The 16,774-nt window shown below is 47.4% G+C and overlaps 1 protein-coding gene across 1 annotated transcript in view; it reads left to right on the forward strand.

The window, feature by feature from the left end:
* The window catches only part of map1aa (microtubule-associated protein 1Aa), a gene marked incomplete at both ends in the record, with an annotated part of 39,733 nt that extends 26,011 nt beyond the window's left edge, over positions 1–13,722 (forward strand). The window contains 6 exon segments of the mRNA XM_084437287.1: positions 5,225–5,311; positions 6,125–6,261; positions 6,400–6,472; positions 6,475–13,011; positions 13,208–13,434; positions 13,567–13,722. Coding sequence (XP_084293413.1) covers positions 5,225–5,311; positions 6,125–6,261; positions 6,400–6,472; positions 6,475–13,011; positions 13,208–13,434; positions 13,567–13,722 — 7,217 coding nt within the window.
* Positions 13,723–16,774: the final 3,052 nt, after the last annotated feature.

The raw sequence follows: 16,774 nt of genomic DNA on the forward strand, positions 1-16,774 counted from the left end.
CGATTCATGTTCACACAGCAATATGGACAGAGCAAACTATCTCCGGGTCTGCTCTGGTTCTAGATACGCCCTCAACACCACTCGCTTGTAAACACTTTTGTGATTGGTCCAAATTTTGCGGGAAGTTTCTTCGCTGACACAGCTGATCGACTCGTAATCGAAAATGGAGCATCAGAAGCGTGCGTGTTTAATAGCATTCATTGATCTTCTCTGGTTCATATACCAGTGTTTGGTATAATATACAACATATGCAGTCATCCATATCTATCACGACTATGTCTAGAGAACAATGTGCTATTGCATATGATCTGGAGAAGATGCACTGCTGCCAGACACCTCCGTAGGAGAAGAAGCTGTGGAGGAATAAAGCGTATAATGTGTTTATACGGCCAGACGTTTGTTGGTACTGTTGCAACGCCTAACTGTTTTGCTTATACAATTGAGGGTGTATCGGTCCACACTGCTGCGTCCATATTTTAATGAGTTGTATCGGTTTGTGGGTAATGTGCATTCTCTCAGCCAATGAATTACCCTGCGGGGCAATTGCAAGCAGGCTGAGACCATCCTCTCTAGGTGGTCTCAACCTGGTTGATTGTTCCGGAACCGCGAGCGATTGCTGTGATCACATATGCCCAAACGACCCGATCTACAGGGGAAATGTTCCTGGTATCGGAACAACAAGATAGGTCAACAAGCTAATTCATTATCCATCCATCCATCTTCATCCGCTTATCCGGGGTCGGGTCGTGGAGGCAGCAGTTCCAGCAGGGGGCCCCAGACATCTCTTTCCCTGGCACTATCAATCAGCTCTGCCTGGGGAATCATTAGCCATTCCCAGGCCAGTGCGGAGATGTAGTCCCGCCACCTAGTCTTGGGTCTAGCCTGCGGCCTCCTCCCAGCCGGACACGCCTGGAACACCTCCCTAGGGAGGCGCCCAGGAGGCCTCACTAGATGCCCGAACCACCTCAATTGGCTCCTTTCGACGCAAAGGAGCAGCGGCTCTACTCCGAGTCTCTCCCGGATGACTGAACTTCTCACCCGATCTCTCAGGGAGACCCCAGCCACCCTCTGGAGAAAACTCATTGCGGCCGCTTGTATCCGTGATCTCGTTCTTTCGGTCATAACCCATCCTTCATGACCATAGGTGAGGGTGGGGACAAAAATAGACCGGTAGATCGAGAGCTTTGCCTTTTGGCTCAGCTCTCTTTTCGTCACAACAGTGCGGTAAAGCGACTGCAGAACCGCACCAGCTGCTCCGATTATCCGGCCAAACTCCCTCTCCATGGTTTCCTCACTCATGAACAAGACCCCCAGATACTTGAACTCCTTCACTTGGGGTAAGGACTCATTTCCTACTCGGAGCGGACAGACCACCAGTTTCCTGCTGAGAACCATGGCCTCAGATTTAGAAGTGCTGATTCTCATCCTAGCTGCTTCACATTCAGTTGTGAACCTATCCAGAGAGTGCTGGAGGTTGCAGGCAGATGATGCCATCAGGACCACATCATCTGCAAATAGCAGCGACACGATCCCCAGCTCACCGAACTGCAAACCCACCTCCCCACTACTACGCCTCGATATCCTGTGCATGAAAATCACAGACAGGATTGGTGAAAAAGCGCAGCCCTGGCGGAGGCCAACCCCCACCAGAAAGGAAGACGACTTACTGCCGAGAATACGGACACAGCTCTCGCTCTGGGTGTACAGGGATTGGATGGCCCTAAGTAGGGATGCCCTCACCCCATACTCCTGCATAACCCTCCACAAGACCTCTCGAGGGACCCGGTCGTAAGCCTTCTCCAAGTCCACAAAACACATGTAGACAGGTTGGGCAAACTCCCAAGCCCCCTCCAAGATCCTTGCGAGAGTGAAGAGCTGGTCGGTGGTTCCATGACCAGGACGAAATCCGCATTGTTCCACCACGATCTGAGGTTCGACTATCGGCCGGACCCATTCCAGCACCTTGGAGTACACTTATCCCTGGGAAGCTGAGTAATGTGATGCCTCTATAATTGGCAAACACCCTCTGGTCCCCTTTTTTGAATATTGGGACCACCACCCCAGTCTGCCACTCCTTTGGCACTGACCCGGACTTCCACACAATGTTAAGAAGCGTGTCAACCAAGACAGCCACTCAACACCCAGCGCCTTCAGCATTTCTGGATGGATCTCATCAGTCCCTGCGGCTTTGCCACTGTGGAGTTGTTTGACTACCTCAGTGACCTCCTCCAGGGAAATCGACGATGACCCCCCATCATCTTCCGGCTCTGCCTCAATCATAGAGGGTGGATTAGTCGGGTTAAGGAGTTCCTCAAAGTGATCCTTCCAATGCTCGACAATCTCCTCAGTTGAGGTCAACAGTGTCCCTTCCTTGCTGTATACAGCTTGGATGGTCCCCCGCTTTCCCTTCCTGAGGTGTCTGATGGTCTTCCAGAAACACTTTGGTGCCGACCGAAAGTCCTTCTCTATGGTTTCTCCGAACTCCTCCCACACCCGCTGCTTTGCCTTGGTCACGGCCGAAGTTGCAGCCCTCCGGGCCAGTCGATACCCTTCAATGGCTTCTGGAGTCCCCCAGGCTAACATATCACAGAAGGCCTCCTTCTTCAGTCGGACGGCTTCCCTGACCACCGCTGTCCACCACGGTGTCCGAGGGTTACCAACCCTTGAGGTAACTATGGCCCTCAGGCCGCAGCTCCCAGCCGCAGCTTCAGCAATAGAGGCTTTGAACACTGACCACTCATGCTCGATGTCCCCAACTTCCACAGATAGAGGCTTTGAACACTGACCACTCATGCTCGATGTCCCCAACTTCCACAGGGATGCCTGAGAAGCTCCGCCGGAGGTGGCAATTTAAATCTCTCTGGACAGGCTCATCCTCCAGACGTTCCCAGTTCACCCTCACTACACGCTTGGGTTTTCCAGGTCTGTCCAGAGGTTTACCCCACCATCGAAACCAGCTCACCACCAGATGGTGATCAGTGGACAGCTCTGCCCCTCTCTTTACCCGACTGTCCAAAACACATGGCCTCAGATCAGATGATACGATAACAAAATCGATCATCGACCTTGGGCCTCAGGTGTTCTGATGCCAGGTGTACTTGTGGGCATCCTTGTGTTCGAACATGGTGTTTGTTATGGACAAACCATGACTAGCGCAGAAGTCCAACAACAAAACACCACTCGGGTTCAGATCGTGGTGGGCATGCCTCCCAATCACGCCCCTCCAAGTTTCTCCATCATTGCCCATGTGTGCATTGAAATCCCCCAATAGGACAGTGGAGTCCCCTGCAGGAGCCCTAAATAGGACTCCATGTAGGGTCTGCAGGAAGGCCGAGTACTCCGAACTGCTGTTTGGTGCATAAGCACAAACCACAGTCAGATCCCCCCCCCCCCACACAGTCCTAAGGCGCAGGGAGGCAACCCTCTCGTCCACTGTGGTGAACTCCAGCACAGAGGCGCTCAGCTGGGGGCTAGCTAGTATAGCCACACCTGCCTTACGCCTCTAGTTAATTAAGGATGTGTTAAATGCTTGTTAATAGTCAGTTAATGATTTACCACTATCCCTTATAAAGTTTGTAGATCATCTACAAACTGTTAGTTAATGAGTTATTAATGACTTACTATGTGTTTGTTAATAGTACTTAATGAACTACACCTTATAAATAGTTAATAGATCATGAACAAGCGATTAGCAAACTACTTACTAATGACTTGTTAAGTATTAACTAGTTAATCCACCTACAGCTGCCCCCATCTGGCCTTCCATCAGGGGACCCATCTAAAATCAATAAATGTTTAGAAGTGAGTAACAAATCATTATGTAAATGTTAGTAAATGTATTTGTTAAGACCATGTCAGTTCATTTATAAACCATATAACCATAAACCGGTTATAAACCAAACCGTTATTCTAAAGTTGCAACTATTATTCTAAAGTTGCACCTATTGTGAATGATCTATTAACTATTTATAAGGGATTGTTATTCTAAAGTGTTACCAAAATGTTTTTTTCCCATAGATATAGTAGATTGAGCTGTAATGTCTGTGAAAATGCTTTAGTGACAGCCAAACATTTCCTTATTTACTGCTGCCCAACGCATGAGCCTATACACTCACGCTTTGAAATGCACAGTTAATGAGACTATCATCAAATCTCCCAACGATAGGCCATGGAAAACACTGCATAAAAACAAAGGGACATCCGAAGTATAGGGACAATGTGGGCTAGATGATGCATGTTTAGTAAGAAAAAATAGTCGTCTTTTATTGTGCTGCCTGCCAGTCTGATTTTGAAGTTTGACAGCGGTTTCGACTCCCGTGGTCTCCCCTCAGCCTATGCATATGAAAAAAAAAAAAAAAGGAGGAACGAATTGTTGAACCTCTGATTGAACAGGTGAATCTGTTTCGACTCATTCACACATTTTTGAGTCGGGTCCTGCCCTAGTAGTTTCCCTAATGAACCTTCTGCATGCAGCTGCCTCAGCTCTCGCCTCCCCTTCCTGTGTTCTGCTGTATGCATTCTCTCATGCAGCACAGGCCCTCTCTCCTTCTCCCTCTCTCTCCCCTCCCTCAGAAATGCTGCAATGCGTCTCCCTAACCAAAAACTGGGTCAGTGTAACTCGGCTAGCGGGAACCGCCAGATAAGCGTCCCCATAGCAACAGCCAATGGGATTCATGCCTAAAGGTTTCGGAATATTGTTGTGATTGTGAAGCATGGAAGAGACAGCATTGACAGGATTCAGCTCATCTGGGTGCTTTAGTAAATGCTATGAAGCTATGATGGCAAAGTGAGAGAACACGCCCAGGAGAGAGCCTTGTGGTGTGGAGGGCTGATACACAGCAGGATGCTGTCTTTTCAATAATTGGTTTATGATGTCTTCATACAGCCATTCAGCCATTTTGTTCTTTTGTTAATTGGCATGTCTAATTCAACCAATTGGAGTGTTAATCAAAGACAGGTCTGCCTGTAATAATAGTCCTGCAGTGGATCTCCATCAGACATTTAAAGGCCAGTCCTATATGATCTGATGCTATGAATACGAGCTGCATTTTTCAGACTGTTACAAATAATTGTGTTGGATAATCATGAATAATCATGACTCCACTTTGTAGAATTTCCTTTGGTTTCATTTATGCACATTCACTAATGCCCTAACAGCTATAATTTTTTATTGATATTTTGCCATTCTCATCCTTATGTAGTGTTGTCTGTGTTTGGTGTCCAGGTCAGAGACTCCTCCAGTATGAGAGTGATGTCCTTGAGACTGTGGTGTTAGTAAACCCATCAGAGCAGATCATCACTTCAGAGGTAAGTATGAGTCACAACTGAAACAACAGATAGCTGCCATCTGACCTACATTGCTTTGCAGTTAACACAATGTTACAATAAGCTATTCATCAATTGAACAGCCTTTGGAGAGGTGCTCCATCCAACTTACTGGTAAATCTACTGGATAAAAGCATCAACAATTAAAAGGACAATGCTCGTTTTTGACAACCTGGACCTTATTTACGATATATTATAAGACGTTTGACTCACCGAGATCACTTTGGTGTAGTTCGGAGGCATGTAGAAGAAATTTAAAATCCAGCGCGAGCCAGTATATCCATGTAATGGCGGTGGTCGGGGCACTTAGAATGCAGGTTTTTTCATCAATCTGTCTTTATGAATCGCTAGTTGTGCCTACATAGAGCATAGGCCTGTTGTGGTTTTTCACATGCCTCTGTAATATGATCTTTAGAAACGTCTTTCGAAACGAAATAGCTTCCTCACTTGCTCCAGCACGCTGTGCGTATGCGTGCTGGAGCAAGTGAGGAAGCTATTTCGTGTCTAAGGACGTTTCGATTGATGAAAACAACCGTTTCGCGGCAGAAAATAGATTTTTAGAAACTGCATTCTAAGTGCCCCGACCACCGCCATTACATGGATATACTGGCTCGCGCTGGATTTTACATTTCTTCTACATGCCTCCGAACTACACCAAAGTGATCTCGGTGAGTCAAACGTCTTATAATATGTCGTAAATAAGGTCCAGGTTGTAAAAAACGAGCATTGTCCTTTAACTATGTATCACCACCTCGCTATAATCTTATCAGTTGTGTCTGTGCCTTTGCTCTGTATATTCTCTCTTTGATCACAGACTGTGCTGGACACAAGCTCCCAGTGCTGAGCGGTCAGAGCTCAGAGCAGGGAGGTGACGTCATACTACAGGTTGGACCCTTCACCTGGAAACACTTCTCTGACATCCTCTCTGATCCTGGTGTAAGCTAAACTATTAGGCTACTCTTTATTGTAAAATGACCTTAGGAGTTAAATTGCAATACACTGTTAGTACTTATGAACAAAGATAAAAACCAATTTTACGTGACCCCCCTTATGCATCTTTGCTTCTTACTCCAGGTGAGTGAGGTCCTGTCCAGTGCATCATCACAAGAGCGACCCAGGCTAACTGTTTCCTACCTGGGAGACGGGGACGGAGCTCCCTGTGGCATAGTCAGGAGCAGCAGCATCTCCAGAACCTTCTGGACTACCGCTTGAACCCCGACCCCATGCTCCCAGACATGGAGGGAGTCACAGAGTACACTGCGGAGAAGGTGGACGTCCCTTCACCCTTTGACCTCCTGGAACCACCCACCTCTGGGGGCTTCCTGAAGTTGTCCAAACCCTGCTGTTACATATTCCCTGGGGGCAGGGGCGACTCCGCGCTGTTCGCTGTCAATGGCTTCAACATTCTGGTTGATGGAGGGTCTGAACACAGGTCCTGTTTCTGGAAGCTGGTCCGACACCTGGATAGGATAGACTCAGTCTTGCTCACCCACATTGGGGCAGACAACCTCCCTGGCATCAACGGGCTGTTCCAGAGGAAGATAGCAGAGCAAGAGGAGGAGCAATCGCAAGGCTCTGGGTCAAACACCTACAGCGACTGGATGAATAATCTGATCTCCCCTGAGCTTGGTGTGGTATTCTTCAATGTCCCAGAGAAGCTACGGATGCCTGAGTCAACACTGAAAGTGAAGCGAAGCATTGAGGAGGCGTCCCTCACATTGCAGTATCTAAACAAGCTTGGTATCAAACCAGAACCTCTCTTCAGGGTGGTCAGCAACACCATCGAGCCCATCACACTGTTCCATAAGCTGGGTGTTGGAAAGTTAGACATGTATGTTCTGAACCCTGTGAAGGAGAGCAAAGAGATGCAGTTCCTAATGCAGAAGTGGGCTGGCAACAGCAAGGCCAAGACTGGCATTATGATGTCTAATGGAAGAGAAGGTGAAATATCTGTCCCCTATTTGACATCAGTTACAGCTCTTATTGTATGGATTCCTCACAGCCCCACAGAGAAGATAGTCAGGGTGCTGTTTCCTGGAAATGCACCACAGAACAAAATCTTGGAGGGGCTTGAGAAGCTGAAGCACCTGGACTTCCTTCGTTACCCAGTGACCACTCAGAAGGACATATCCTCCGGGGCTCAACCTCCCATCATCAAACAAACAAAAATGAAATCAAGAACCGACAGCAAAGAGAGTCTCAAATCCCCCAAATCACTATCTAAAGTAAGCAAGAAAGAGGAGGATGAGAGCAAGAGTGATTCAGCTAAGGAGAACATTGCTGAAAAGAAAGAGAAGAAGACAATGATGAGTGACAGTGTCAAAGCCACTAAACAACAGAAGAACAGTGAGGCAGCACCCGAGGTGGCCAAACCGGTTAAAAAGAAGCTGTCCAAGGAGAAAACTGTCAAGAAACTTATCAAGGACAAAACGTCAAAGATGGATGAGAAGAAAGACAAAGAAAAGAAAGAGATAAAGAAAGAAATTGGTGAAGTAAAAAAAGAAAATGTTAAAAAAGAAGAGAAAAGGGACACAAAAGCAAAGGAGGATAAAAAGAAGGATCCGAGCAAACCAGAGTTGAGGAAAATCACCAAGCCTGACCTCAAGCCCTTCACCCCCGAGGTGAGGAAAACCTTGCACAATGCCAAGACACAGGCCAAACCCAAGGCCGATAAAAACAAAGCTGTGAAAGAGCAGACGGCAGAGATAAAGCCTGTTCCAAAAAAAGCCCCTGTAGAGGCAGCTCTCGCAGGCAGATCTGTTGTCTCCTCTCCAGAGGATCTCACCAAGGACCTTGAAGACCTGAAACAAGATGAGATCTCCAAGCTGGGGAGCGGGTCCATACAAAGTGATTTGATATCTGATCTTCCAGGTTTCACAGACACTAGACTGGCTGAGGCTAAGGCTTCTCTGTCTAAATCCCCAGCCAAACTGGGAGAGAAAGGAGAGACAGGAAAGAAAGATGACATTAAAGAAAATACTGGTTTAGACAGGAAACATGAGGAACAGAAAAGCGATAAATATGACAAATACTCCACAAAGAGTGACATGAAGAGGTCTAAGAAAAGTGATAGCTCAGAGGAGGAGGGGGATGTTATTGAAAAGGCAGATCTGGAGGGAGCGGAGGATGATGATGTGCTGAAAAACAAAACAGAGGAGGTTAAAAAGGAGAGATCTGGGAAAGAGTGGGACTCCAAGCCAAGTGACCACAAACCACTTTCAACCACAACCCCCTCCAGGCGAGTTGCAGCCACTGCTTCTGAACACATTTCCTTCATCCAGGATGAGACCATCCCTGGCTACTCTGAGACAGAGCAGACCATCTCTGACGAGGAGATCCATGAGGAAACTGAGGACAGGATCCCACACCTCCGCTATGATGTGGGCTCATATGACATCTCCGTCCCCAATATCCCTGGCTCCTTTGACTCCATGCATGGCATGAGGGAGATGAGGGCCTCGGCCATGTTGGACACAGGCGACATCAAAGCCAAAGGCTTCATGGGAAGTCATGAGCCAGTGTTAGCAGCATACCCAAGCATCATCTCTGCTCCGCTAGCAGAGGAAGAGCACATCTCCTCAGCCACCTCCATCACTGAATATGACAAACTGTCTTCTTTTGCCACTTCAGTAGCAGAGGACCAGTCCATAGCGTCAGTGACAGCCCCTCAGACAGAGGAGACGGGGAGAAGCTCTCAGCTCCACAGTGTCCCCTCTCGCACAGAGGGCACTCATGGGAAAGACTACCTCCACTCTGCTGGCACCATCTCCCCCACATCCTCTCTGGAAGAGGACAAGTATTTTAAGTCTCCTCCCTCAGAGGAGTTCCAGCACATCCTCCCTGAGATGGAGACCGGTGGGAGGGTCAAACCAGTCCACGAAGAGGAGGACGAAGAGGAAGAGGATGAAGACCAGACTCCCAATGTTGACATATCCCTCGGAAAACTCCAGGAGGGCTATGAGCTTGCAGCCACCATGTTGCTCCTTGAGAAGGAGAAATCCCCATCTGCCTCCTTCTCACCCACTATTTTCCCCACACAGTCTTCTCTCACACAGTCAGACGAGGGAAAACAAGCTCTCTACTCCAAAGACAAGCCAAAGATTGGTGCTGGAATGAAGCCTCTCTCTCCTCCTCCATCCTTCTCCAGTGGGTTTGAGTCCAGCTTCATACTTGAGGGTGAGGATAGGTGCCTGAGTCCCGATGACAGCACCATGAAGCTAGCCTCACCCACTCAGTCTGTCCCTACCAGCAGTGGCTACTCTCCCACTGAGGAGAAGTTTCATGACAGGTTCAAGACAGAGGGGAAAGATGACAAAATGGATAAATCTAAAGCTGAGACACAGAAGGCAGCCACTCTCTCAGACAAAGGGTCCTATAAAATGGGTTGCGACAAGACGATAGACTCGGAAGAGGATGAGAATGATGATTATTTTGTGAAAAAGGATTTGAAGTCCTCTGAGGAAGCTAAGCTCATGGAGCAGAAGGAGGGTCGGTTCCTGGATGATGAGTATTCCTGTGAGTCAACATCTCCTGAGGAGGAGAAGATGTTTGAAAAGGTGATGCAGAGTACACAGGCCAATACCACAGACAAGACACAAATCTCTCGTAAGAGTGACCAAGAACCCAATACGGAAGATGAGGATGAGGATGATGTAGGCCCAAGTGGGACTGGGTCTAGACCCTTATCTGTAGAGCAAAGCAAAATGGATCCCACATCAGGCAAATCAGACCATGTAGGATTCAAAGAACCAGAGAAAAGTGTTCATTTCAGTCTTTATGGTTGCAGAGAGAGAGAGATCATAGGCTCAGACGATAAGGAGAGAGAACTGAGACAGGACACACCTTATGTTCATGGTAAGACCTTCTCTTACAGTGATATTTATGACTACAAAACAAGCATGTCGGGGAGTCAATCTTCAGAGAAAGAAAAGGATCCGTACGAACAGCCATGCAGCGGAGAGAGCCGATTCCCATCCATGGCTGACAGACCAGAGGCCTCGTCCACATCTTTATCAGCAGAGAAAGATTCCTTCTCTCTGAAAGGCAACTCTGAGGAGAAATACCCCTACAGTTACACCTCTTGCTTCTCCTCTGCAACAGCCTCCGCTGAAGGCAAAACCTCAACGACAAGCTACCATGACAAAGGGGCAGCTCTGGACATTGACATGAGGGATGAGGAAGACTATGATGATGTTGAAGATGATGAAGAGGATGATGAGGACGGTGTCAGTGACTCAGATGTGGAGAAAGGTGCTAAAGACAAATCTGAAAAGGAGCTGAAAAGTCCATTCAATGAAATGATACCCTCCAACCGCCCAGAGTTTATGATCTCTATGGCCGGCTATGGTTACAACAGTCAGGCTAAATCACCTGCAACGGAACCCTCCAACCGTCCTGAGTATATGATCTCTATGGCTGGCTATGGTTACAACAGTCAGGCTAAGCCACCTACAACAGGATACTCTAGTTCTACCACAAGCAGTTCTAGCCCATTCTCAAAGACTGAGGACAGTTTTCAGAAGGGCAAAAGTGACAGTGGAAAACCGACTGACACAGGGGCTACAGGATTCTCTGGCTACTCATCTGGGTTTGATTATTCATATGGAGAGAAGGACAAGTATTACCAGAGTGACAAAGCCGATGCAGAGTATGAGAAACAGAAGACACCGGACATCCTCAATAAGAAGGCAGGAGACACAAGCTTCCAGTACACCTCCACCGCTGCACCTGGTTACTCCTCCTCCTCCGCCTACAGCTACTCTTCCTCTACATCAGGCTCTCTGTCCACCAGCAAGCCCTTCGGCGAGGATCTGGAGACCCCTGCCTCTGCTGACCCTGCTGGGTTTGAATATTCCTCCTTTAAAGACGAACACTCCCTGGTCATGGACTCTCCATTCTCCAGCTCTGGAGGCTTGGTGAAAGACGAGTACCTGGAGGTGTCAGAGAAACAGATGACGACTGCCACCACCACCGCCGAGTCCACACCTAGTCTGGCACGCTTCTCCCCCCTTAGCCCCTTCGAGGAGGGCAAACCCTTCACCTCTCTCTCCACTGCCTCGGCGGATGAGAAGAAAGAACATTTAACCTCCATGGGTGGAGCGATGGACAGAGAGCAGCAGTCAGACTGTTTCTATAAGCCAGAGTGGGCTGAGGAGTTCAGATTGCAGGCTGCTGCTGCTAGGTTTGGGACCTCTGCAGCTCCCTTCTCCCAGGCCTCCCAGGCAGCTAAAGACAAGGAGCCAATCAGCGCAGGTCTGTTTGGAGTGACCTCTTCACCATGCCCGGACTCGACAGGTAAACACTACTCTGAAGATTCTGACAGCAGTGAGGACGAGGAGGATGAGGAAGGTTACATACAAGAGATGACCCATAAGTCTCCTTCTATTGGCCTTGGGGGGAGCCTGTGCTTGTTAGACAAACCCGGGCACACCACCACCTGCAGTAAGACAGGAGGAAAGCTACCTGATGTGCTAGCCTCATACATGCCCTCTTCTCTGGAGTCTGCCAAGCCAGACACGGCCAACGGCCCCACGGAGGTCAGCATGAACTCCCCCATCACTCCGGGAGCAGTGTCCAGTGGCGGGGCTCAGGGGACGGAGCGGTGCTCCTATGAGTGGCACATGACGCAGCCCCAGGCGGGGATGGTTCCTGGGGACTCCCCTCCTCACTACCGCCACGAGGACGAGTTTGAGGAGGAGTGTGAGATGGAGCCGGAGCGCCCTGCCCGCCCTCTCTCCCTCTCCTCCACCGATCACTCCATTGGTTCCCCCTTCTACAAAGAGCAGTTGGGCCAAGGAGTGAGGGACGATGACGACAGTGACCAGGAGCTCCCCACCGGCAGGGGGGCCACCTCCTACACCTCCTCCGCTTCCCCCGGCTTCTCGTCCTCAGAGCACAGGCAGCGCAAAGGAGACCTTTCACCCTCCTTCATCAATCCCAGCATGCAGCATCTCTCAAGTGACGATGAGGACAAAGAGCGAGGCCGCAGGAGTGACCAATCACAGGAAGGAGATGAGTGTGACTTGTCGGTGAAGAGGAGGGCTCACAAGCAGCCGCACTACCACTCCCAGGTCAGCTCACTGCACCACCCAGGGGGGGTGTCAGCAGGACTGGCGCTTGCCACAGAGGACACTCCCCCGACCTCTGTCAGTGAGTCTCTACCTTCCCAGTCTGACTCAGACGTGCCACCTGGTACTGAGGAGTGCCCCTCCATGACTGGAGACTCAGATGAGGATACTGAGTACCTGCCTGTAGACAAGTCATCCGCCATGGGAGGGGGACCCCGTCACTCTTCCACGAGGAGGAGCCAGGACCCGCCTCCTGCACCCCTCATGGACCCCCATCCCCACCCGCCTCACCCTGACGTGTGCATGGTGGACCCACAATCCCTGGCCAGCGACCTGAACCAAGCCTCAGAAAGCCCCCTCAAGAAGGACCCCAAACCCAGAGGTGTGAGGAAGGCTTCGGGGAAACCCAAGTCAGCGTCCCCGGCCAGGCGTAAGAGGTCTCCCATGCCGGTGAAGCAGACGTCGTCTCCGCGCAGTGCACTGCTGAAGAGGAAGGATGCAGACAAGAGTTCCAGGATGTCCCGTCTCTCAGATGGACAGGGCTCCAAAGAAGATGACCTTTCCAGGTCCAGTTACAACCCTGGCAGGGGTACGACCAATGGGGTGAAGAGCAGTTCAGGTAGGAAGAACTCAGATCAAACACTTTTAATGCTTTTTAGGCACTGTCACACAAAGTGACACCAGAGTATTTTACCAGCCTCATCCATAACAGAGACTGATATTCTCATGCAGCAAAGTATACTGTATATTGCATTGTGTTCAATAAGCCAGCGAGTGACCATTCAGACTCTCCTGTCTCCTGCCTCTCCTCATAGGTTCTCAGAGGTCTGGCTCAGTGGTTCCTCCGGGACCTCCCATCTATGTGGACCTGGCCTACATTCCAAACCACTGCAGCGCCAAGAACGTGGACCAAGAGTTCTTCAAACGTGTGCGCTCTGCGTACTATGTGGTGAGCGGGAATGACGTGGGCAGCGAGGAGCCCAGCCGCAGGGTCCTGGACGCTCTGCTGGAGGGCAAGGCGCAGTGGGGCTCCGATCTACAGGTGACTGCACCCACTCTCCCCTCCACCACAGCTGCAGAGACGCCAAGTGCATCTGCTCCCTCAATTCCTCTCTTCTACCATCCTCATTTCATGTTCTGTCTATCTCTATAATGCTCCCCCTTTCTCTCTCAGGTGACGTTGATCCCCACCCATGATACAGAGGTGACTCGGGAGTGGTACCAGCAGACCCACAAGAGGCAGCAGGACCTCAACATCATGGTCCTGGCCTCCAGCAGCACTGTGGTCATGCAGGACGAGTCTTTCCCCGCCTGCAAGATTGAGTTCTGAGCCTCCTTCTCCCATCTCTGTAACAGGTCACTTCACTTTCCTAGTTTGATATGGGTCTGTTTTTAATCTGTCTTTTCTATAGCCTGATACGCAAATTTGTCTCAGCTTTAGACACCATCTTTTGTCAACAAAGTTGGCTAAAACTGAGACAGATCTGGTGACCAGTCTACCTTTTCTAGAGTTTTATTTCCTACTCATATAATAGCCACAAACTTGGCTATCATCATCATTTGTATTATAAAGGTGCTTTATCTGACTAGTAAGTCTATCCAGTTCATCCAGTGAAAGTGATTAGTCTATCTTGAGAAAGAGAAAGAGTGGAACCTGTCTGTTCCACAATTAATTTGTTTCTAAGCCCTTAAAGGCAATGATTTTAAACGTTTGACTGTGGGCCCACAAAATATGTAGTGTGATGTCTCTTAAATAAAAAAAATGTCCCCCTCATGTATAACTTTACAGACAATGTCAAAAATAACGAGTTCTGGGTTTAATACCAATTGCCGTATTATGCAGGTTTTATTCTCACAGTGTCCATGTGTCAATCATTTAAACATAGTCCTGTCCTTGTAGTTTGTGCCTAATGATGACAAATGACTTAGATGATATTCCAAGTAGATCTTTTCAAGGGTCTTCTAAATGTATTTGAATATATTTGAAGTAGAGTAGGGTGGGGTAACACGCTCTAAGGTTGTAGAAGTGTATCGTGTTAATTGCAAGGTGAGAATCAATTGCAGTGTATTTCTCATTCGCTCTATTTCTGACAGTTAATCATGGAAATGTGTGCTCTCTGGTAGTTTCTGTTGCCGTAGGAGTATTTTTGCAGTGTAGTTCAGCTGACTGTATGTCCAACTAGTGGGGTTTATCTGATAACTTTATTTAAAGTGTTTTACTGAAGCAAAGAGGCTGACAGCAACCAAGAGGTCGACACAGAAAGCTCATCTTGGCATTAGGCTTACACCCTTCTGTTATGACAGATTTTCTAAGCAGTCCCTTGACCCTTTTAGAGGAAAGTACTGTAGACTGTGGGCTAACAATTGTTACAATACAATAGCTGTTATCTTTTTTTCATTTTCTTTATTATTATTTTGAACTTCTCTCCAGTGAGGAGTGCAGATGTAGATTGTATTGTGATTCTCTCATTTCACTTCTGTCAATGTTCTGCCCCACATTAGCCTGTAACAGACATGGGTATGGCTTTTGGATTCACCAGTTGAATGCACTGAATACGAATGAGGAATGTACTCCAGTTATGACTCCAGCAATAGGTGGTGAGATCATGGCCTGTTAGAGGATATTAGACTTTCTGATTGGGTGTTGTACTATATGACCTTCCTGAGATTAGATGTGTGCCATGCACAAGATTGCATTGATGAACATTGTGGGGCAGAGAGACTCTCCCACTTGTGCCTTTTTGTCCAGATGACTGGTAAAGAGTGTAATAGATGTGTGCTTGATAAGCCGGTCGTTGTGGCAGAGTCACTCATGTTACATGGTGGTTCTGTGTTTTGGTAGAGGACAGGTGTGCAGGTCTCCACTGTTGTGTGGAGTGTGCCAGTGTGATGATCATCAGTACACTTCAAGCAAAAGTCCAAAAAATACTATTTGCACAGACTAGGCAGACGACAATAGCACGTTCTCCAGTCGATTCAATGTTTCAGTCGTAGGGTCTTAAATTCCCAGCATAGAATATTAAACAAGAAGCACAAATAGCACACTATCCTAACCAGAACGTCTTGGCCTATTCACTAAAATACTCAACCCTATGATAATTGATTCATATTATCTAATTTAGTAACTTGATAGCTAGTAGTTGTTTATTTAAATGAAAAAGACTGCTTTTCTGATGTACACAGGCATTATGTTGTACTGTATATTATTTCTAGTGTCTTAATATTTTGTTTATTCCTGGGAGGGGACAGGTCTTTTAGTTGTCTCTGGCCAGTGTTAGGATGGAGACTTTGGGACCATAAGTCAAATGGTTTTTAGCTCTGACACAATCACCTTGACTCAATGTCTTGGGATTTTCTTTTTCTTTTTTGACTGGTTGGTTTTGTATGTCTGTTATCAATGTTATTTTGGCATTTTATTTGATTTTTATTTCATTATTTTACTTTTTATGTTTTCATTAGTGGTTTACACAGTAATGTTATGTATTAAGCTATGAGTATCAATTTTAGATTTTATTTTTTATGTTTATATTTCATGTTTTATAATAGCCTACTGTGTTTTGCATCATTGTCTTAATATGAGGCGAGTCATGCTATATTGTATCTCTATCTCAGCGTACCATTAACTAATTATACGACTAACACCCCTTGTCTGAGAATGAAAGACATACTGTATGTGACATTTGACATCAAATCATAATAGTCTGATATCTACTATTGTGTTTTGGTATAATATGGCACAGGCATGTAAATAATACCATTGAGATGAATAAGATTAGCAAAAGCTTCCAGTAAATATGCTTTGAAATGCTACAGTGTACCTTTCTGTTGCTGGTCCGCATTGGACACAGTTAACTCCACCCTCTCCATGAGGAAGAGCAGACAGCTTGGTTCTAAAACCAGAGAGTGTTCTAGAACCAGGACTAGGTCTACTTGTGTGATTTCAGATGATCAGAATGTGAAGAAGCAGATTACCTTTACGTGCTCCGTGGTGGAGGACATTGATCTCTTGGTTGCCTTGGTTACTGTGCACTGAATATACTGTAGTTTTTCTGTCCTGTGGACTCATCAAAGTCGGCTGGGTTAACACAAGTAAACACATTACCACACACATTAACACACACATGGAGATTCTCTATTCTCTGAAAGTCAGTGTAGTTTTATTTTGTCCTCCCTCACCCCTGCTGTGAAGATTAAGACGCAGGTATGCTGTAAGTCAGTGTGTATTTAATCACAGGTATGCTGTAAATCAGTGTGTGATTTAATCCTATTTGATCATTTCTTCATGATAAACAGTGTTGAAGAGACACTGTACAGGACACGTTTCTTATCTAAAATGTAAAATGACTGCTAGAAATGCATGTCATTTTGAGTGAGAATTCTGT

Source organism: Borostomias antarcticus (assembly GCF_949987555.1).
Source record: "Borostomias antarcticus genome assembly, chromosome: 4".
Taxonomy (NCBI): domain Eukaryota; kingdom Metazoa; phylum Chordata; class Actinopteri; order Stomiiformes; family Stomiidae; genus Borostomias; species Borostomias antarcticus.